Here is a 22,669-nt window from a genome sequence, read left to right as displayed (position 1 = left end):
GTCTGTAAACACTGGGGGATCATTTTCTTGCATTGAAATAATCATCGATGTTTTTAAGGAAAAGAAAGTGGATCTAAATTTGTAAGATAGATGGGACGATGGCAATGGACCCTCTATATGATTTGCTAGCTATGAAGAACTAAAGCGTCTACTCGTTGAAATTGAAGTTGTATGAACCCTCACTTTATTTGGATGAGATTATATATAATGTTTGACTCGACATAGCCATGTAGGGTTTATGTGAAAATACAAATTTATCCTTTCCATGAAAATATTATTTCAATTTTATGCATATATTATATTATAACAATATAAGTTCTTTAAGAAAAGAAAAAATAAATTAAGAATCTCTCGTCCAAAATCAAAAACCATAATAATAACCCTCTATTTCCCTAACGTCGCCTCCTTTTTTGGGAAATGGAGAGACCCTTTTTCTACTATAACCTCCTCTCTCATCCTCCATATCTTCATCTCCCTCTGATTTTCCTTTCTCTCCCAGCCTTACTTCTTCAGTTTCAAGGCTTCTCTATGTTCCACAATGTGGCGGCATCGAAGGCCTTTCTTTCTAGCGCTTGTCTTGGTTCGATGATGGGTGTTCCGAATTCATCTCTTCCATGGTTTGATCGTTGATGATGGGATCTACTAGTACGGTGAAAACTTTGTTAGTCTAAGTCCGTCGCCAGAGATAGTGCCCTTCCCATCGGGTATACTAGTACGGTGAAAACTTTGTTAGTTTAAGTCCGTCGCCAGAGATAGTGCCAACAATAATAGTTGACATATCCACTTACATTTTTTATTGTTCTTGGAGTGCTACTTTTCTAGATCATTGAGCTAACACTCATTTTCTTAAAGGTCTGGTGCAGTAGCAACTACTAGTGGCAATTATCTCGTGCTTTTAAGTTGATGATCTTATGCTTTGATTCAATCCATATACATTTTGTGGATGGTTATATCATGACCAAGATTTTTATGCCTTCGAATATGTCTCTAAGTGTAATTATTCTATTTTCGTTTTTGAGAATCCTCCCCTCCTATACAAGCATTTAACTTTCTAGAGTTGTATCATCTTTAGGCTTGTGTATTTATTTTCTTGATTTATTAGATTTTTTACACAATTTTAGGTAGGGTGCTTAGTATCCTTGAATACCTTGTTTCGAGAGCAAGAATAGGAAAAAATTAAGAATGTTGTACCTGCTTGTCTTGGATTGATATAATCATCATTAATTGTAATCTTTAGAATCGCATCATTAAAAAAAATTATGTACAAAATCAGAGATAGGAAAAAAAATTACAAATTCTTTTTGAGGAAAACATTAACTGAACAAAGTGAATATAATCCAGGGAATATTTTCCATACAATCCATTTAATTTTGATTCATCATTTTTCAAGCACGACGATGATAGCGTTGGCAAATTTAGTTAGTTGTACATGTCTTGAGTGAGAAGAAATTGCATGTTTAGGACCAAGATAATATATCCCTGTCTTCCAAGTACAAAAATTCTTCCATGACCGTTGCTAAAAGTGAGGTACATCCTAGGTATGTGACTCGAGATTATGTATTGAATCAGAACACGTGAAAGAGATCGCCATGAAAAACGAGGAGAAGAACTTCATTGGAAAAAACCAATTATGCCCTTGATCGGATGGCAGAAACCAGCATTCCATTTGATTGATTCATATCTGAAAGTAATGTCCATTCTCGATTTGAAACCTCAAATGCACCCAAGGCTCCACCACTGAAAATGAAGAAACACTTTCCGTCTTTGTAGACAACATCTTCAACTACCTTCCTAAAACCATCCAAAGTTGTAGTACACTATTCCTTGTCTCTAGGTGAACATGAGCTGGTATAAATTTTGTAACTTTGTATGACGAAGCAAATAGAATAAGGAGAAGTTGAAATTGTTGAAAATGCATCTCTGTTAAAGTGAATCTCCATTACTAGATGTCTGATGATGTTCTTTGAATAAAGTTAGGTTATTTTTATGTCAAAAAACAAGATATATTAGTTTAGGAATGTCACCAATAAATTATGTGAAGTTCAATGATAACACACAGGAATGTCATAATTTAAACTCTAGCCTTTATAAATTTTAAATCATCTTTCAAAAAGTCAAAATCGAAAACAAAATACATTAACTAATTAAAGAATATAGTGATCATGATGTTATGCACGGTGATATATGACTATTGACTAATAAAAATTAAGGTGATAATTATCTCTAGAAATGAATATATATATATAGTGAATTTAAGATGTTATTATACATCTTATGTGGTTAAATTAAGAAGAACGTGGTAATATATATTTCCTAGATCTTGAATGCTCAAAAATCATAAATCCCTTAGATATAGGTAAGAAAAAGATATGTACCTGGTAAATCATTAATCCGATGTTAGAGAGCATTAAAACAATGAGTTATGTTAGATTGTAGCATGTAAACATTGAGGGATCATTTTCTTTCAATGAAATAATCATCAATATTTTTAAGGAAAATAAAATGGATCTAAATTTGTAAGATAGATGAGACGATAGCAATGGGACTCTCTATATGATTTGCTAGGTATGAAGAACTAAGGCGGCTACTCGTTGACATTGAAGCTGTATATTTGAACTCTCATTTTGTTTTAATGTGATTATATATAACATTTGAGTCGGTATACCTATGTAGGGTTTACATGAAACCCTAAAATAATCGGATAAATTTATCCTTTCCGTGAAAATATAATTTCAATTTTTTATGTATAACTTATAACCATCACTTAAACCCAAGAGAAGTTGATGAAAACATGCTACACGTTTATCTTAACACTGCAACAAACCTAAAAGTGTGATCATATATTAGAAGCGTGCTACATTGTTTGATCAATATTAGGAACTACTTCCACACTTAACTCCCTAAAAGGAGTTGGCTACACGAATCCAAAGGGATAGAAAACACTACTAAAATCGAGACATTCGAAAGTGGTCTTAAGATAGATAAAGGTACTTACGTACAGTTTCAGCTACGGATATTGTAACATTGGGATTCTTGGTGGAAATGCTTGGTATTTATGGCTTATGCCCCCTGTACAACAGTTTGTTTTGTATCAGAAAGTTGTTTTAAACATCCAAATATGGTTCCAAGTCTCTGCAGAAAGAATGAAGGTAATGTTACGGAGAGAATAGAATCTCGCCGGAACTAGTACAAGAAGTTGATCGGAGAGAGTAGATTCTGTCAAAACGGACTATTATAGAAAGGAAGACAGAGTAACGAACGGAAAAGTGAAATTTTATTGAATACCTGACTCTGAATGGCCAGTCCAACTAACAAGGGGTGGATATGGGCCTCACATACTCTATCGGCCCATATCTATTTACAGACTCGATTACAATTAACTCGACCCAATCGACTCTAACTATTAGTGACTCGATTACATCTCTAGTTAGACCGAACCGCTTTTAATGGCAGAGTGGTAAGCTGAATTATGGATTCACGCAATCCATGTAGCTTAAAGATGCCATAATGCAGCAGCTAAAAGGGTGTGTTAATGCAATGAAGTGTGCAGATTTTGTGAACCTGTGTCCACCACTACCATAATGCAGTCTCGGCCTGTAGACTTAGGTAGTCCTTCAATAAAATCCATAGAAACACTCACCCAAGCTTGTCCTGGAATGGGCATTGGTTGGAGCATTCCCGCATAAGACGCCCTCTCCGCTTTACATTGCTGATAAATAGGACAATTTAGAACCCAGTCAGACGCATCTTTCGAGATGTTTGGCCATTAGAAAAGTTGCTTGATTCTTTCATAAGTTGCATTAACGCCTGAATGTCCACCAGTAGGAGAGTTGTGCAACTGATCTATTATCTTTGCGTGCAAGGTAGTGGGGGATCCTACACATATGCGTTGCTTGTAATGTACCACTCCATTCAGCAATGTAAAATTAGGAGAACCATGATTATTTGCCAGTAAGGAAAGCAGCAAAGCTTTAGCATTATTGTCTCCTTCATAACTCTTTATTATCTCCTTCTGCCATTCCGGAACCTCTGTAGAAATTGCACAAATAGAACCTTCAGCTACATCTGAAAATGGAACTCGAGAGAAAGCATCAGCGACTGCAGCCTTTGTTGTACAAAATCTCATAAGTTAGACCCAACAATTTAGTAATGCCCTTCTTCTGTAATGTACTTGTGCAGCTTCTGTTGGAGCAAATACTTGAGGGAAATGTGGTCCGTTTTAATGTAAAACTGTCCAAGCTCCAAATAATGACGCCAATGGTCCACAGCTAGTAGTATAACCATGACTCTTTTTTGTAAATAGAAAGTCCTTTATTCCTATGGCAGAATGCTCTACTGATATAAGCAATTGGGTGTTTCGACTGAGTCAACACAGCTCCCATTCCCTCACTGCAAGCATCAGTTTCCACAGTGAAAGGTTGGTTAAAATCCGGCAATGATAAAACTGGAGCAGAACACATTGCTTATTTGAGACTGTCAAAAGCTCTGTGCAATATCAGACCAATGAAAAGCAAAGCATCCAACTTAGTCAATTCAGTCAGTGGTTTAGCAATAACTCCGTAATTCCTGACAAATTTCCTGTAGTAACCAGTGAGACCCCAGAAAACCTCTGAGAGATTTCAAATTCTTAGGCACTGGCCAAGATTGCACAGCTCCAACTTTAGAAGGATCGGTAGAAACCCTGCCATCTTCAATGAAGTGACCCAAATACTCAACCTTAGTCTTACCAAAACTGCATTAAACAAACAATGCATTAGATTTAAACAAATCAAACAAAATTCTCATATGCAGCAAGTGTGCATCGAGCGTAGCACTGTAGACTAGTATGTCATCAAAAAACACTATAACAAATTTCCTTAAATTGCTGTTTGAATATACTATTCATCAAAGACTGAAAAGATGCAGGAGCATTAGTGAGACCAAATGGCATGACTAAAAATTCATAATGAACCTGATGAGTTTTAAAAGCAGTTTTGTAAATGTCATAAGGAGCCATTCTCAACTGATGATAACCAGACCGTAAATCTAGTTTAGTGAAAAATCTAGCAGAATGTAATTCATCCAATAAATCTTCAACTAGAGGAATAGGAAACTTATCTCTAATTGTTGCGTCATTCAATGCAGGCTCTCCAAGTACCATCTTTCTTTTTGACAAGGATCACTGGTGCAGCAAAGGGTGAATGACTCTTCCGGATGAAGCCTTTATCTCACAATTGCTGCACCTACTTTTCCAATTCATTCTTCTGAAGAAAGGTATGACGATAAGGATTTAATTTTACTGGTTTTGCTCCCTCCTTTAAACAAATTGTATGGTCATGATCCCTATGAGGTTGAACTGAATCCGGCTCTTTGAAAACATCATTATATTCCTCCAGTAATTTTGCAATTTTCGGATTGATAGTTGCTTTCTGTGGTAAAGCAGAGTCCTGAGCTGACTCGATTTCAATATTGTGAGTACTATTTTCTCCTGAGTTGACACTTTTCTTCTTTGCCAACTTCTGCAATTTCTTTCCTGAGATCATCATTAAGGAACCACTGTTTCTGACCCCTTTCGATACAATATGTTTGCCTTTATAAGGAAAAGTGATTTGTAATTTTTCCACATCTAATAACACTGGATTATGGTGCTTAACCCAATCCATTCCAAGCACCAAATGGTAGCCACCCAAGCCAAACATCCAGAAACTGTGCTTAAACTTGTATCCTTGAATCACCCACTTAAAATCCTCACATTTAGAATTTATCATTGTTGCTGCACCATTAGCCACTGCAATTGATAAACGCTGAACCAAAGTCTCAGAAACCTGTAGAGAAGCAGCGAGGGAGGAATCCATAAAACTATGTGTGCTTCCACAATCAAAAAGAATAGTCAACACCACACCATTAACCACAGTTTTAAACTTGATAGTCTCACTGGTTTCCTCACCAGTAATAGCATTCAAGGAAACCTTACCCATAGGTGTAAGTGTAGGAACCTCAACAGAATTCTCACACAATTCATCAACTGGTTCCATATCATGACAATCAGCAAAAACATCCTCATCATGTAACATATCTGCCTGGCTAGCATCCTCCATTCCCTCATTTGCCAGAAGCTGATCAGGTTTACATATGACCTTTAAACCATTTCTCAATACAACTCCTGCATTTATCAGAAGTAAAACCGGCTGTTCTGAAAAGGAACAATCTCTCTGGAAACTTGTGGAGCGTCAGATTTCACAGGTACAATTGCAGTATTACTAACACCAGAACTAGACATGTTGGTCCTGTAAGTAGAATAACTAGTAGATGCTTGTTTCATGAGCAAAAACTTGATTCTAGTAAGCTTGTAAGTCTCTTCCAAATTCTGAGGACGCAACGATTCAACAGCCATACGCAGGTTAAAGGTGAGACCACTAAAGCATGCTTGCATAAAGTATTCACCATCAAAAGCTGGATTGTTAGGAAACAATGATAAAAGTTGAGAACAAAGAGTTTTGAATCGCTCCTGATAATCATCAATCGAAACTCCTAAACGACACTTACAAAAAGAGCCAATCACTCTTTCCTGTCCAAGAACACTAAATCTTGCAACAACCCTTCAAAGCATGAAGGTAAGTAAAACAGTCATCACTCCAGGATGACCACCTTCAGCAGAAGCTAAAGTTTAGCTACCACAATTACTGTGTACTAATCTCCTATACAAGAAAAAAGACTCAGGAAGGTCTCATACCTAAAGTAAAAAAGTGAGAAGCTTTTTGCTAAATTCTAAGAAAAGATCATCATCAGAATGGTGACCAGCAACCATTGCCCAGATGCAAGGTCTCCTGACTCTATTGTTTTCAAGTTCTTACCGAATCTTTCCTTCCAAAAGTGGTTGTTGTGAGAGTTAACAACACATCATCGCATTGACATGAGCGTCAGGACCCTTTTCTCTCTGGCTGCTTGCTTAGCAATTGGTGTACTCTTAAGCTTCCGCAGTTCCTCCAACACTTCTTTCTGAACAGTCTCGATTAAATTCAGTAGTTTCTTCTGAGGAGTAAGAAACTTCGAGTCTCCAGCAGCTTGGTTGGCAATATTAAGCAATATCTTTGACACTTTTCCAACAGAACGTGGACGGGTCATGACACCAGGTGTATGATGTGGAGAGATCATCGAGTTGTCATGATCCAGCAAAGCATTACCATGCAGTCAGGAATTTGTAATGCCATGATCGTGGAGTTGATTGGTCTCAGGTTCCTGATCATCCACTTCTCTCAGCCGAGCTCTCCTTTCAATTGCCTGATTATGTTTCAAGTATTAGATATTTCGACATGCGGCTAAGGAAGCCAATAAATTAAACTAAGTTCGATCTTCAAGAAACAAACAGTTCAACGACTACAACATTAATAAAGGGTTTGAACTTTTAGCTTGGATAAGAGTTGATTGAGAATTAAATGCCTCTTAAGTAACAAGAAGACCTCAACATAAAAAGAAATTGAGCAGCCAATGTGTATCAATATGTATGTATAATATTAAATGCGATGGGAGAACAAAGAAACAATACCCAAATTCTCTACAAGCTCGTTTAATTATACTTCACTGATCAAGACACGAAACCCATAAGTTTGCTAACCAACATAGCAAATCTAAGCTACTAACGCTAAAAGAATCAATAATATTCAAGAATATGGCAGTTAATATAACATATACACAGATATTAAAACACCTAGAGGGAGAGATAGATTACCCGCACAACAGCAGTGATATCACGCAAAGGGGTCCTGGGATACCAAGCAGGTAAAAGACTAGTATTAGTCCCTCTTCCTCTTCCAAGGCGACCACCATTCAGCAATGGTGTGTTCTCTCTACCAATAGTGCGAGTCTGTCTTCGCAAATTGCCACCGCGGCCAACATTTCCTCTCGGCGTACCCCATAAGACGGCTCCACCAGCTACATTTCCTCCTGCAACTCTAGCTGTTGCTGCTAAACCAGCACAGATTGGTCCAAGTGATGCTGCTAATTGGGTAGGACGACTGGGGGTGTACGGTTCATCAGAGAGAACTCCAGAAGGTCTTCTAGCGAAAAATGTGGCAATGTCTTCCAAGCGCCTTAATCTGTCTCTTGCTTCAGTCGGCATTTCCAATGGGTTCCACTGCCAGATAAAACAACAAAAATGGAAAATTTTAGATCGTATACATTTTTCTTGCAAGAATTAGGGATTCTTAGAATTCCAAAAGCGAAAATGAACCAATTTCCGTAAACCCAGCACCAAATTAACACTCAGATTCCCATAAACCCAGTATCATATTCGCAGATTTCCAGCAACACTGAGATTTAGTCGGATTTTCTTGAGAACCAAATGGCAGAGCTTTTAAATAGTCGAAACAACTCAAATCTTCTTTGAAATATAGCATATACAATAGACACACACCATTAATTATATCAGCGAAATGCTGGTAAAAGGAGGTTAATGAGTCTCTGAATCTTTCAAGAAATGAGGATTTTCTACTCATTCGGTGTTAACAAACAATGTGAGGAGATTCTCTGCATACCTTTAAAATTGAATCTGATGAGTTCTTGAATGGGATCAAGGTCTTCAACTTCTACAGCCGATTTTTGCTCTGTAGCCCAGAAGGAGCGTGTGGCATTTTAAGCTTGGGCAAAAATTTCAAATCATCTGGCTTGGGCGGGATACCTAACGAATAAATGAATAATTCCGAGTTGTAGCGTCGTTCAGCGTTTCCTTCCCGAGTAGTAACCTCGTTCAAGGAATAGTAGCCTTGTTTAAGGAATCCGAGTAGTAACCTCGTTCAGTTTTTCCTTCCCCAGTTGTAAGCTTGTTGGAGCTTATCAGGTTGTAAGCTTGCTTATGTACTGATGAAGGTGTTAAGAGGAAGAGCCTTTTAACAAATCAAAACTTGAGCATGGTGCCTTTCAATTTGCCGAATACTCAACTTCCATTTGTGAATTATGGTGCTGGTTTTCCTAATGCGTGGGGCTCAAGCTTCAGCCGTCTGCGGGCCTCCCACAAACCAAGATATCAGGATATGAATCCTTTTTGTCCCATGGGACTTGATCAGATGCCAGGAAATGGTAAATATGTACAGTGGCCGAGTACTGCTATGATGTATACACACTCGTATGACCAATGTAGACAAGCCGTACATTTCCAGGTACAATTACAGTGGCTAACTCAAGATGAAGTAAAAAAAAACATTGCCTTTAAGTAGTCTGTAGTTAATTGTTCCATCCAAGTTGTTTTGTCATACATGCCCTTTAAATCTTTCATATTAGTACATTCTTTGACATGCTATTGTTTGCCCATTAATTATTTGATCGATAATTATACGTCTTTGACATGATTCATCATTTTGCTCTCGAAATGTCGAGAGTTTATCTATAACGAAAAAGGGATAATTGTTAGAAAAATGGTGTCATGATTTACCGTCTGTGAATTGCTTTTGGTTTAAAAATATTTACCATCTTTCTTTTTCCTTGTGAAGGTGTCATACCATCATCATCAAGCTCTGAGCTTCCATTACACCCAAAAGCATTAGAAGGAAGACAATATGAACTTGAAGTTTTACTAGCAGCATTAGTGGGACATGTTCCCAAAACATTTTTTTTATCTAAATATTCTTTCTAACAATTTATCTTTTTATTACTCTAGTATTTCTTTTCCCTGTTTTTTGGGTATGTGTGAAACTTGAATAAGATGCAGGCACCTACCAATCCCATGATTATTTATTTATTTATTTATTTATAACCATGCCTCAAATAATGGTTACTTAACAGCCTAGCTTACTCATTAGAAAATTAGTTGACTCTTGACTTATATACAAATCAGTTCACATGGGGTTTTTATAAGTAGGTTTTCCATTGGTCGGAGACATGTCTTTGCCAGCTCCTCTCTACTTCTTTAATTACTACCTTTTAATTATCTAGGAATGTTCATGGATAATGCTGATTTTGTCAATCTAATTAAAATATCTACTTAATGAACTGTTAAAGCATCATATGATCAGATCTGATCTTGTATTATTATATTCAAAGGCATTGAAGTTGCTTAGTAACACCATGTCTTGGTGTTCAATAATTGTTTTTGAAATTTGAAGCAATAAAATAAACACAGATGCAAAAACACCAAATTTGAGATTCTCAAATAAATGATTGGTCGATCTAGCTAGCATCACATGAATCTCATTAGTCCCCCTATGGACTCATTCCATTTGACAATATCAGATTTTGGACGAATGGTACAAAATTTAATTACTTTGAATATTCATTTCTAATTGTGGTTAATTTGTGGATTTACATTGGTTGTCTCCCATTTGATTCAAGTTTCTCGCATCATATTGGTGGACGCAATTTTCCCTACCAACGCGACATAGATGGAGCTATAAATCTCCATTGTTTTAATTTTTATACGATTCATCGTATGTTATTATTTTTGTTTAGGTTTAGCTAGCTCGTATCGAGTCGTAACCTCTTGTATTTCCTCATCAAAGTGTAATGAAATTGCAATCTTGCTTTCAGAAAATATTACTGCTGAGGTTAATTATAGTAATAATAGTAATACTAATTCTGAGCTGTGAGATTAATGGCAGATGAAAGTGAATAGAGATTGATGAATTCAATAGAGGGAAAACACATGGGTGATGTAAACAAAGCAGAGGACAGTGATATTTTCTCTTTTTATTAGGAAACAAAACAAAAATCTTTTTTCTTTACACATTTGTGGGTGTTGTTAACATTCATTCATTCATTGTACTACTAGATAGATAGAAAGACAATAAACAATAGATATGTTGTTGTTGGTGACAGACAGCCAGCCAGCCTGACACCTAATCTTTTGCAGCTCCAAACATGGAAATTTGAGGTCTTTTCTTATGTTTTTTATTTTCCACTTTTGTTGCTGACAAAAGGATTTCAACTGGCTTATGCAAATCAATCTCTCAGCAGCCAACAGAATTTAAGACTTATCATTCAAGGGATGGGCACTCAAATAAAAATTAACATTCTAATAAATTCAGATTTCAAGGGATTTAGTGAAAGTCATACAATGTACATCAACTGAAAGATTGAAAATAAGAAAGACTTGCCGGCATTATTATTTATCCGCACTTTGCAGGCTCGAAAAATTAATTGATCAGTTGCTCCGACCACATGCCTCTCTCTGTAACAAGACTCTGAAGACTGAACTGTGAGAATACCCAACCAGATGACCAGACTCCGAACAATTGTCGGATAAAGTACTCGTTTAGACTGAAGCTACACATCAGTGCACTACATTCTCGGCAGTGACATCATGACAAATTTCCGTCACTAATTGAAAGAAGACATTTGATTGAGATGACATTGAAGTACAGCAATAACAAAAGAACGACAACGACAGCGAAACTTCCGATCAGAACCTGATGATATACAGTTTCCGATGAATCTCAGCACCGACCACACCAATTAGATTACAAAATATCTAACATAAGTACCCACCATCAAAGACTAAAGCTTCACAATTTCTCAAGTCAAAATGAAAAAGTCACCAAATTTAATCATCCCCAGTTGGAAATAAAGTGAGCACCTTTCTTCCACCATTTGCATTAGCTGACTCCAAATCCTCCACATAATTAGGAACTGCATTGTGCACCATCCTTTGAAGTGGCTGTTGTTGCTGTGTCATCTGCCTGGCCAAGAAAGGATGGTCGAACCCTCCTCCTCCATTTGTCGGCGACCCGAAATGCGCCATTTGCCGTTGCGCCACGGCTGCAGCTATCTGTTGCTGGTGATGATGCTGTTGCAGGGCAGCAGCCATAGGTACAAATGGCATGAAATGGTCCGAGTTGGGCCGCGGATGCAAAAAATGGGCAGGCACAGGTTGGCTGGCGAATAAATGATCCGTGGCCGAATCGGATGAGGCGGAAGCAAGTCCACCCCCAGGGCTCCCATTACCTACTCCCCCACCGCTGCCACTAGACAAACCTTGCATACGCTTCAGGTACAACCGGTACTTCTGCAAGTGACTGGCGACATTCTCCCTGGTCAACCCGTCTACACTCATAAGCTGCATTATGGTCTTAGGTACGGCATTCTTAATCCCCAAGTGGGCCACAGCGTCGACGAACCGCTTATGCAGCTGTGGGGTCCACACTAGCCGTGGCCTCTTGAGTGTTCTGGCTGGCTCATCCCCGCCATTCCCCGAGCACAATTCGCTGGAATCGGCCCCGAATTCTGCCCCTGCAGCTGCAGAGTTGGCCTGAGACTGAGGAGTGGCAGCGCCACCTGTGGCAGCGGAGGAGAGGGGCAGAGGTGGCGGTGGAGGGGTGGTGGGAACCTGGTGGAGGTGGTGGTTATTGATGAGAAAATTGTTGTTGTTGGTGCTGTTTGAGTTTCGGATATCGAAAGCAAGGGCAAGATCAGGGGTGATTAGGGTTTGAGAGATAGGCATCAATTCTTCAGGGGATGGTAGTTCTTCTTCCCATCTAGCAAACCAATTGGGTTCATCTTCCCTCATTTTAATTAAAAATTCAATCTTTCTCAAATTTGACAAAAATCCAATCGAGTACAGCTCCTATATATTCAGTAATCCAAGTCTAATTCTGGTAAAAGCTACAAAGATGATTTATTCTATAGGAGCTATATATATGTATCTTTTTCAAGATATGAGCTTTAGTAGAGCCAGCGAGTGTTTGTATATATGTACCAAATTAAAGAAACAAAACAAACCCAAAGCAGATAAGCTAATATGGATTGAAGAAACACTATTACTTGAACAACAAAAGAACAAAACAAAGGGATGATAGATAGGATTACAATTTACTTAAGGATTATCTTCTTCTTCTTCTTCTTCTTCTTTGCTGTTCGTCCTTTTCCTCTCTCCCTGGAAAAATTGACTTTTTTTTCACTTGATTCTAGAGAGAGAGAGAGATTTTGTCTGTGAGCTTTGGAGGAGTAATTAAGGAATGGAGAGAGGTTCGAGGTGGATCTTGTTTTCTTCAGCTTTTCAATAATACTACAAAGTGTATTTATTTGTTGATCATGATCAATTCAATATGATGATGATCATGAATGATTCTTTTCTTCTTATTTTTATTTATGGTAGTAATCATTTTTCTTTTTTATTTTCCTTTTTCCGGGATTTGAGGGTCTTAATCTAAACTTGAGATTCAGTGTTAGAAATGTTTTTTTCAGTATTCTATCTAACTTAAAAAAAAAAAAGTATTCTATCTTATCCAATATTGGGTTTTTAATTAATATTTTTTTAATTAAAATATCAATTTCGATAATACGAAAATTTATTTTTTAAATTTTTTTAAATTCTCAACGAAATTCGAACATTAGACCTTCGAAAAAAGAGACGATGCCTTAATCATAATTCGGTTCTAAGTGATTTATGCACTACATTTTTCTAAAATTACAAGACTTATTTTTATTTCATTTTAAAACTTTTACTTTCTTATAATAGTATATTCAATAACATCCTCTTCATCTGACTATAATGCTTGTTTGCTTTAGATAAAAATTTATGACCATTATTTATCCTTCATTTGTGATATTTTAGTTAAATAATATGAGTAACTTAAAAGATTAAACTTTATAATAACGTTTACATATTATTTTCTCAAATACTGAATGTACATATCATCAAAAAAAAAAAAAGATATTGAAGGTACATATGAAGTTCATTATTCTCTGTTTAGTTTTTTGGGCTATATTAGTATTTGCTATTTTTGTTTTAAACAAAGTGGACCATTGAAACTCTGAAATGAAAACTTTACCTTCTTAGGTAAAATGAAACAAATTGATCTATCAAAATATACTACAAAATGAAAAAAGAATTGCATATCTTGAAAATTTACGATTAGGGATGATAATTCTATTCGAAGATTTATTAAATTTTATTTATTTTGGAGTAAATTTGGAGGGTAAAAAATCCCATGAATACGAAAGTGGATAGAAAAATTTATCCACATCATAAATGACGGGGACAGATACGAAATTTTATCCATGAATATCCGCTTCGATAAAATAGCTATAAATATTGTTTTTTAATCCAATAAAATATAGCTATTTCGATTTTTTATTATTTGTGAAATTGCATTAATTTTATTTTATAAATATTTAGTGTAACTGTAAAAAATTATAACTATCGTTGGTTAATAATTAAAATAGTTTCCGATTGATTTTATTCTATTTTTTATGTTTTTAATGTTAAATTTTCAAAGAAATTGATGAATAAAAAAATCTATGGATATGGATGTAGGAATAGATGTAATTTTTTATTCGGATATGAAGACGTGGACGGAGAGTGATTAGAAAAATTTATCCACATCATAAATGACGGGGACAGATACGAAATTTTATCCATGAATATCCGCTTCGATAAAATAGCTATAAATATTGTTTTTCAATCCAATAAAATATAGCTATTTCGATTTTTTATTATTTGTGAAATTGCATTAATTTTATTTTATAAATATTTAATGTAACTGTAAAAAATTATAACTATCGTTGGTTAATAATTAAAATAGTTTCCGATTGATTTTATTCTATTTTTTATGTTTTTAATGTTAAATTTTCAAAGAAATTGATGAATAAAAAAATCTATGGATATGGATGTAGGAATAGATGTAATTTTTTATTCGGATATGAAGACGTGGACGGAGAGTGATTAGAAAAATTTATCCACATCATAAATGACGGGGACAGATACGAAATTTTATCCATGAATATCCGCTTCGATAAAATAGCTATAAATATTGTTTTTCAATCCGATAAAATATAGCTATTTCGATTTTTTATTATTTGTGAAATTGCATTAATTTTATTTTATAAATATTTAATGTAACTGTAAAAAATTATAACTATCGTTGGTTAATAATTAAAATAGTTTCCGATTGATTTTATTCTATTTTTTATGTTTTTAATGTTAAATTTTCAAAGAAATTGATGAATAAAAAAATCTATGGATATGGATGTAGGAATAGATGTAATTTTTTATTCGGATATGAAGACGTGGACGGAGAGTGATTATTTTAAACACATACTGAGATGGAAATAGTACTATCCACCCAAATCTGCTCCGTTGTTTACGATGTTAAATTTAAACGTGATGATTTATATAACCAACTTTATTCGATAAAATTAATATTGGTTGTTATTATTGACTCCTTGTGGAATTTTACGATGTTGCACGAATTATTTATCGAAATTATTTTCTTTACCAACTTGACAGTTTCACTGTATGTAAAGGATCAACACCTCCTCCATGAGTTTTGGATCTTTTATGGAATTGATTTTCTAGTTTCATTTTTGTTTTTATAAGGAAAAAAAAACGTATGATTGGCCAGATAATAGTTACTGCGTTATATATGTGGCATTAACGTGCCAAGTGAGTATTTTTTATTCTAATCTTTTTCCAAATAATAATATGAAAAAAAATGCATAGTACTGTTGTGGAAATTCAACCGACCTTAATTATTAGTGAATATCTTGTGGATTATGAAGAACATTAATTGACATATAGGATATTTAAATTTTTAAAAGCGTTTTCTCCGTGGACATTATTCTATTATACATAGAAAGATATTGGTTTAATCATATGATTATTAATATTGCAAATCATATGGTTATTATCATTTAATTAACTCAATAAAAAAAGACGTGATGTTATTACGTTATAATAGAAAAAATAATATAATATAAAGTAGTATAAACAAAATATTAATAATGTGGTTGTTACGGTAAAGTATGTCACACACCTAAAGAAAAATCCAATTAATGATTGTAGGATCGATTTGCTGAGAAAATTAAGATAAATTTACGATATTCTAAAAGTTTTATAGGGTGACGATATTCTAAAATCTAGATGATATACATACAACAAATTTCATATTAATTATCCATATCACGGATGATTACCACTATCGTTCGTTGTATTCGATTGCCATTCCGCTTTATAATATCCATCCTTAAAAAGAGAAAAAAAAGAAAAAAATAGTTTATCCATATTACAATTGAGATTGGGTGTTCAGTTGGTCCATGTATCACATCAATTAAATTTCTTTTAGTCATTGATTTTCCCGTGATAACTTTGTTAGCATTAATCTTTGTCAAAAGGTTAATCATCCTTAACTAAGAATTTAGTCTTCTAAACAAAATGATAGTCATGATAATAAAGCAAATTAAATGAAGGTCGTAATCAAAGGCCACCCAAAATTGCTTGCTTAAAAAGAAAAAAGAAAAAAAAAAAGGGCAAATTGTTTTTGTATTTACGTGCAACCTAGCTAGTTGTCAAAACAACATATACATATGATTGTTAAAAAATCACGATAAAAAATGAGTCTTTATTAGGTTGAAATATTGGTAGATCATGTGATCCCCACTTTTGATGTTTTTGGTTTAATTATGTTAAACTCACTTATTACGGGACTTGATTAAACTAATTAATTTAATGCTAATTAATTAATTTGTTTTCTTCTTCACTTCTCAATTAGATTAGATTCTCTCAAACGTTAGTCACTTTCAACTTTGTAAACTCTATATCAATGACTTCATCCACTAGTTAAGTTAATATTAACCCCTTCAATCTCCATCATTAATTTGGTTACCTTTCCCTTTCTTATGTTATCTTTTTCATGTACCTAAAAAAATAAAAATATCTTTAAAGTATGATCTTTTACGTCAGTTTCATCCACAATAACTTCATTACATTAAAAAAAAAAAAGATTGAATTCAGGATCTGTAGTCATTATTAGTTGGTTATACGCTTTGAGTCGGTTTTTGAGAATCATCAATATTGGTTAAAATTTACGTATTATATATATATATTAGAGGTTTATTTATTATATTTCTAAATTAATGTGAATAACATTGAAATATAGTATTTTTTTATTTTCAAATAAATGACGTTTTTAACTATGTATCTAAATACTAATAATAATTAAACACATCAATTTTTAAATGAATTTAAAAATTCAAAATAATAGCTATAAAGACGGATAATATCCAGCATTATTCCTATTAGGATTTGAATCTTAAACCTAGTTGAGTAGTGGTCGACGGATCGTGGGTGATGTATTTACACTCCCTTCATTTCACGATGGTCTATTTTCAATGTTTTATTTGTGTGGATGAAAAATAAAAGTAAATGGAGTGGGCTGGGATGGGATGGGTAACTTATTAGACTCAGCAATGATTGAATTGTACATATAAGGATTCAAAACCTTTTTTTTTTTTTTCTTTAAACATTTTTAACACAGTTAACGTAAATTACGAAAGAGTTAAATTTAAATACCGAATTACTGCCAATGACATTGACAAGCCAAAAAAATGAAAATCAATCTGGGAATCCATCCATCCACTAGGAGGCAGCTATTGTTGACCTCTCCCTTTCTCTCTCTACCTACCTCACTAATCAGGACTAGTATCCAATAATTCTATCCTTACCTTAGTTTTTCCTTTTTTTTAGATTTTATATCTATCAGGTCCGTGTCATCCAATAACTATTTGTCTACAGAGAATAATAAATTACTAAAAAAAAAAAATCTTTTTTTTGGGTGGTCTCAAGTGGCAACAATTAATTTCTCCATTGAAAGAAAAATTGGGTACGATTACAAATAAAAAACCAAACTTTTTTAGTTACAACAACAATCATGCACATCTGATGTCCATACCCACACACTTCTAGATATTATAACCCACTTATAATTCTATTTTATCTATCTTTGGAGTGTAGAATGGCTGATGGGAGCCGATATACGAACTGCATGCTGGATTTTATCATAGTCCTGCCAATCCAGGAGATGTGCATTGAGTTCTCACTAATAAAACTGACAAAACATTCTCTGAATCCCAAAAATATTACGAAAAATAATTACCAGATTGCGGACGAGTTTGATTCCCTCGAATTTTGCACGTGTGTATGTTCATCTGAATTTTCAGTAGTACTAGAGTGGGCAAGCCTTTGGAATCTAGCTGATAGCTCTTGATAAGGTATACTTTCTGACGGCTTCACTCGACCAATTGCAGCTCTTAAGTGTGGCATTGTTATTTCAGTAGCATCAAGAGATTCCTAGATATAACAGAGATGTTACTCTTTGTGTCGAAGAATAAACCAAAAAGAAATGCTCGGAATGACGAACCTCAATAGCTGAAATGGCTGCTTCCCGACAAATTAATGATATATCAGCTCCAGTACATCCTTTTGTAAGACTAGCCAGCTCTTTTATACTGACATCAGAACTACATGGTATTTTACGCAAATGTATACCAAATATTTCTTCACGATCAGATTCCGATGGAGGTCCCACATATAGTATCCGATCAAAGCGTCCTGGTCTCAGAAGGGCTGGATCAATTTTATCCGGCCGATTTGTCGCAGCGATGACAGTTACATCAACCCTTTCATGCAAACCTGAATTAGAACATGATATGTTACAACAAGGACAATATCTAAACATATTTATTTTATAAATCTTGGGTTCCCTTTAAAGATAGTCTTTTTAGGTTTTATTCTGCTCAGATTATGATGTCTACGGCTAACCACTGAGGGATGGAATCTCACCATCTAATTCAACAAGAAGCTGACTCATAACCCTGTCGGAAACTGAAACTCCATCACTTTCCTTCCCTCGGATGACTGCGAGTCCATCGATTTCATCGAAAAATATAATCGATGGAGCATTGGCCCTTGCCTTTGCAAATAAAGATCTTACTGCCTTCTCAGATTCTCCAACCCATTTACTAAAGAGTTCCGGGCCTTTCACAGCCAGGAAATTAAGTCCTGCTTCGGAAGCCACAGCACGAGCCATGAGGGTCTTACTACAACCAGGAGGGCCAAAAAGCAACACTCCTGTTGGGGGACGAGTACCGATCCGCGTAAATGCATCACGATGTTTTTGTGGCCATTCCACTGCTTCCATTAATTGATTTTTAACCTCCCATTGGCCGCCAACATCTTTCCAGTTAACCTTGGGAACTTCAAGAATTACCTATGAAACAAATGGCACAGACTAAAAAATGAGTTTGGTACATTTGTTCTTCGTACAGGTTTAAACTGAAGCAATAAGCTGAAGGGTAGATGAAAGAATTTGATAATCATACCTCTCGCATGGCGCTAGGCCTGATTTTCATCCTGGCCTTCTCAATATCTTCAAAACTGACTTTCAACATAAATTCTTCTTCCGCCGAAGTTGTTTCTGAACACGGACTTGGGTCTTCGTTAGAGTTATCTCTAACTTCTGAGACCAAAGAATTTCCTGAATTTGGGACATGAGAAGATGCTGAATCCGAGCAATCCCTAGAAATATTTGTAGTGCCACTTACAGAATCAGACACTTCAACTAGATCGCGTCCTTCATAAGCAACAAGTGACTGGTCAGACTGCACACACGACTTTTGAAGCTTTGCAAAACGCCTCAGACAAACCAAGGCTGCTTCATTGCATAGTGCCGCTATATCAGCTCCCACAAAACCATGAGTGGTTGTAGCAAGTTGTTGAATTTGCAAGTCTGCAAGAGAATGCTCCATTTTTCTCAGTATCGTGTACAGTATGTCCAAACGTTGCTTGGGAGATGGAACACCTACACGTAAATTTTGGGAAAAAATGAATGATCATAACTGAATGTTATTCAGAGGTTCACGAAATTAAAAGTCCATACATCACAACGTGGTAACCAAGGCTATGAGGTTCGCCTCTAATGAATTTAATTCCCTAGACTCATTGTCTTGATTGACTAAGTAGGAAGCCTTTTGTCACTTGACTTCCTATAGAATTTAGGCGATTACTTGGATTAAAAAATAAAACCCTCAACATTACCTATCTCAATTTCCTTGTCAAGTCTTCCAGGCCGTCTGAGTGCTGGTTCGATACTATCTGGCCGGTTGGTTGCAGCCACTACAAGGACACCATCACTTCTACTAATTCCATCCATCAAATTTAACAATGTGGCAACCATTCTCTGCGATAGCTCTTCACTTCCATCTTTTCTGGCAGGTGCAATGGCATCCAGCTCATCAATGAAAACCTGTTGAAGCAACATCAACGCACATGAGCACCAAGAAAAGGAGAGAAGACGAATCAATTGAGTGCATTCTCAACATAAGTCGCTGCTTTTTTTTTCAGTTTCTCCCCCAATTAGATTTTATAAATCTGGGTAAAGATGTCTTACCACAGAAGGTAAGGCTTGGCTAGCTGAATCAAAAACTTTAAGCAAGGCTTGCTCACTTTCTCCATGGTATTGGCTTATTATCTCAGGTCCATTTATGGGGAAAAGGTTAACGCCAGCATCCCGTGCACATAGTTGAGCCAAAGTGGTTTTTCCTGTGCCAGGTGGGCCACGGAGAAGCACTCCCTTTGTCGTTCGCAAACCAAAACTAGAAGGTTATGTCAATATTTGTTAATGCAAAAGTATCAGAAATGTAAGACCTTACTGAACATGTACATTGACTCTTACGCAAACCACATCACCATAAGCACAAATCTAGTTTCATTGATAGTTAAATAAAATAGCTCCTTATCCTCTTGACTACTGATCTTTGGTTTAACACAAATCTAGCTAACTGGAGAAGGTCATGCATCTGATGATTTGCAGCTTTGCGTTAATGACGCTAATTCTCATTCCTAAAATCTCTATAAAACTATGGCCAGTGGTTAAGCAAAAATGAAAACGTTTCCGTACTGAGTCCTAAAGTGAGGAAATGTTAAAGATAACTATTGATTGCATGTGGCCAAGAAAAGTGAGGGAATCAATGCTTCTTATAGAAACTAACCAACAACCAAAACTATTGTATACAACATACCTCGATAATCCATTTTTCTTGGATGATTGAATAATTATATCCTTCAAAGTCGCATATTCTTTAGACAGGCCTCCCAATTCTGGATGATCATATACTGCTCTAGCTTTTACTTCCTCAAATTGAAGCTGCAAGTGTGACGAGCTCCTCCTCTGAGAGATGTCAGATTCTGAATTTGAACGTAGAGACAAATATATTTTTGTGTCATGTTTCATAGCAAAGGCTTCATTCTTATGATTCACTGCTTCAGTATCTTGGACGTCAAGACTGGTACTCTTTCCTTTTGACATAACTTCATCAGCAGATTCTGGGGATGAATTAGCACCAACGACATGGAAAATACAAAGCTCTGAAAGTATCGGAATGGTCACAAGATTTCCATAAAGTAAACAGCGAGAATACAACCATGAAGTGGCACACGTCTGCAGAAGTTTCTTAGCATTCTCATCGGCTAACATCTCTCTAATATGAACTATATTAGATTGCGACCTCAAAGTATTTGCGGAATTAAATGTTGAGTCATTATATGGTGTAGCTAACTCATTAACAATGGGAGAGGTAAGTTTGGATTGATACAATGGCGTCTTAGGGGAAGAAACTAATCCACTTGGGGTTCGATCATGGACATTATCTGCACCACCAGTCCTTTTCGGTCCATCTATGCAAGTAACCATGTCTAAATACAATTCCTTGCAGTTATGTAGCCGGAGATGGTCAACTCCACCATTTAACTGATGGCTCTCATTTATCATAGATTGATTGCTCAATGGGTATATGAACAAAATTCGTCCTGAAGCCGGACTTCCCATTGTGTATAAAAGGTCACACGACAACCGCGCTCCATCTTTCAAAACCTTTTGAAAATCAAATAGAGAAGAAAGGTAAAAAACAGAGCTAGTTCAGTGCACAAAACAATTTTTCAATAATACCAAATCTTTCACATAAAGTCGTTCATCAAGACATGTTTAGATAAATATTTCATTCTCTTAGAGGGTTAATCTCGTTTGACCTTTTTCTTCCATCAATACAGCATTACTAGAAATGAACAACAGAAACACACATCATCATACACACCTTAGTAGAAGGATAAACTGTGGCTATAGCAAAGTAGGTCCCTACTTCATTACCCATCTCCTCAACAGAATCGCCGAATTTTTCAGCACACTCGTCCATAAATGAGCCTAGAGGAAAACTATTCGAAATTCTCCTCCTTGAAGCAGCAAGCGACACCTGCAGAAGACCGAAATTAAAACATCAAACTATTCCTTACTGCTCAGTCTAGTCAAATATATATATATATATATATATATTCAGGTAAGATTCTAAAACCCTTTTAATTGAAATGGGCATTTCTCTATTTCAAAGAGCTCCAATCAGCAACAACATCAAACAATTTTGTTTATATGGAATAAAAAATGGTAACTTTACCGAGACAATAGAGCCAGGAGAAAGAGAAGAAGCGACCATGGCGGGTTCTGAGAGCCAGATTTTGCAGCCTCTGGAATCGAAATCGACATGGGTGATTCGACTAATGAGAGCAGAACTTCCAATTAGAGTAGGGAACCGACTTGAAGCATCTATGACTGAACTTCGTAAATCTTCTTCGCTAACAACATCAGAGTCTAGATGATTATTAACTAATGGCGTCCTGGGAGATGATTCAGAATACTCAGAACTCGATTGCTTTGAAGCTGATGACTTTGATTTCTTCTTCGAATTTGAAGGCATTTCAACAATGTTAAATGGGTTTTAGCTAAAACCCAGGGTTTTTGAAAACCTGCAAATATGATTTTTTTTTTTTATATATATATATATTATATTTTTTGGAATAAAAGAAGAGAAATGGGGAAGATTATGGCAATAGTGGGCTGGGCTCGCACAATTCCTTTTCGGCCCTCGGTCCAGATAATCT

At 35.7% G+C, this 22,669-nt stretch overlaps 3 protein-coding genes across 4 annotated transcripts; all 3 read right to left on the bottom strand.

The window, feature by feature from the left end:
- Positions 1-6,879: 6,879 nt before the first annotated feature.
- Positions 6,880-9,699, bottom strand: LOC139883439 (protein POLYCHOME-like). Its single transcript, XM_071867615.1, has 5 exons — positions 9,691-9,699; positions 9,442-9,603; positions 7,709-8,113; positions 7,188-7,260; positions 6,880-7,076 (listed from the first exon to the last, which is right to left on the bottom strand). The coding sequence occupies exons 1-5, from the start codon at positions 9,697-9,699 to the stop codon at positions 6,880-6,882; spliced, it is 846 nt and encodes a 281-aa protein (XP_071723716.1).
- Positions 9,700-11,509: 1,810 nt separating this feature from the next.
- Positions 11,510-12,472, bottom strand: LOC139883445 (transcription factor MYBC1). Of its 2 annotated transcripts, XM_071867622.1 has the most exons (2): positions 12,241-12,472; positions 11,510-12,189 (listed from the first exon to the last, which is right to left on the bottom strand). In XM_071867622.1, exons 1-2 carry the CDS (start codon positions 12,470-12,472, stop codon positions 11,510-11,512), a joined length of 912 nt encoding a protein of 303 aa, XP_071723723.1. The 2 variants fall into 2 exon arrangements, with proteins under 2 accessions (XP_071723723.1, XP_071723722.1); XM_071867621.1 differs by having other exon boundaries at positions 11,510-12,472.
- Positions 12,473-17,674: 5,202 nt separating this feature from the next.
- Positions 17,675-22,485, bottom strand: LOC139883438 (calmodulin-interacting protein 111-like). Its single transcript, XM_071867614.1, has 10 exons — positions 22,186-22,485; positions 21,832-21,987; positions 20,761-21,611; positions 20,130-20,334; positions 19,778-19,985; positions 19,063-19,541; positions 18,524-18,950; positions 18,102-18,373; positions 17,895-18,031; positions 17,675-17,819 (listed from the first exon to the last, which is right to left on the bottom strand). The coding sequence occupies exons 1-10, from the start codon at positions 22,483-22,485 to the stop codon at positions 17,675-17,677; spliced, it is 3,180 nt and encodes a 1,059-aa protein (XP_071723715.1).
- Between the last annotated feature and the right edge of the window lie 184 nt (positions 22,486-22,669).

Source organism: Rutidosis leptorrhynchoides, unplaced genomic scaffold (assembly GCF_046630445.1).
Source record: "Rutidosis leptorrhynchoides isolate AG116_Rl617_1_P2 unplaced genomic scaffold, CSIRO_AGI_Rlap_v1 contig4, whole genome shotgun sequence".
NCBI classification, from domain to species: domain Eukaryota; kingdom Viridiplantae; phylum Streptophyta; class Magnoliopsida; order Asterales; family Asteraceae; genus Rutidosis; species Rutidosis leptorrhynchoides.
This window is presented reverse-complemented; position numbering and strand designations above follow the sequence as displayed.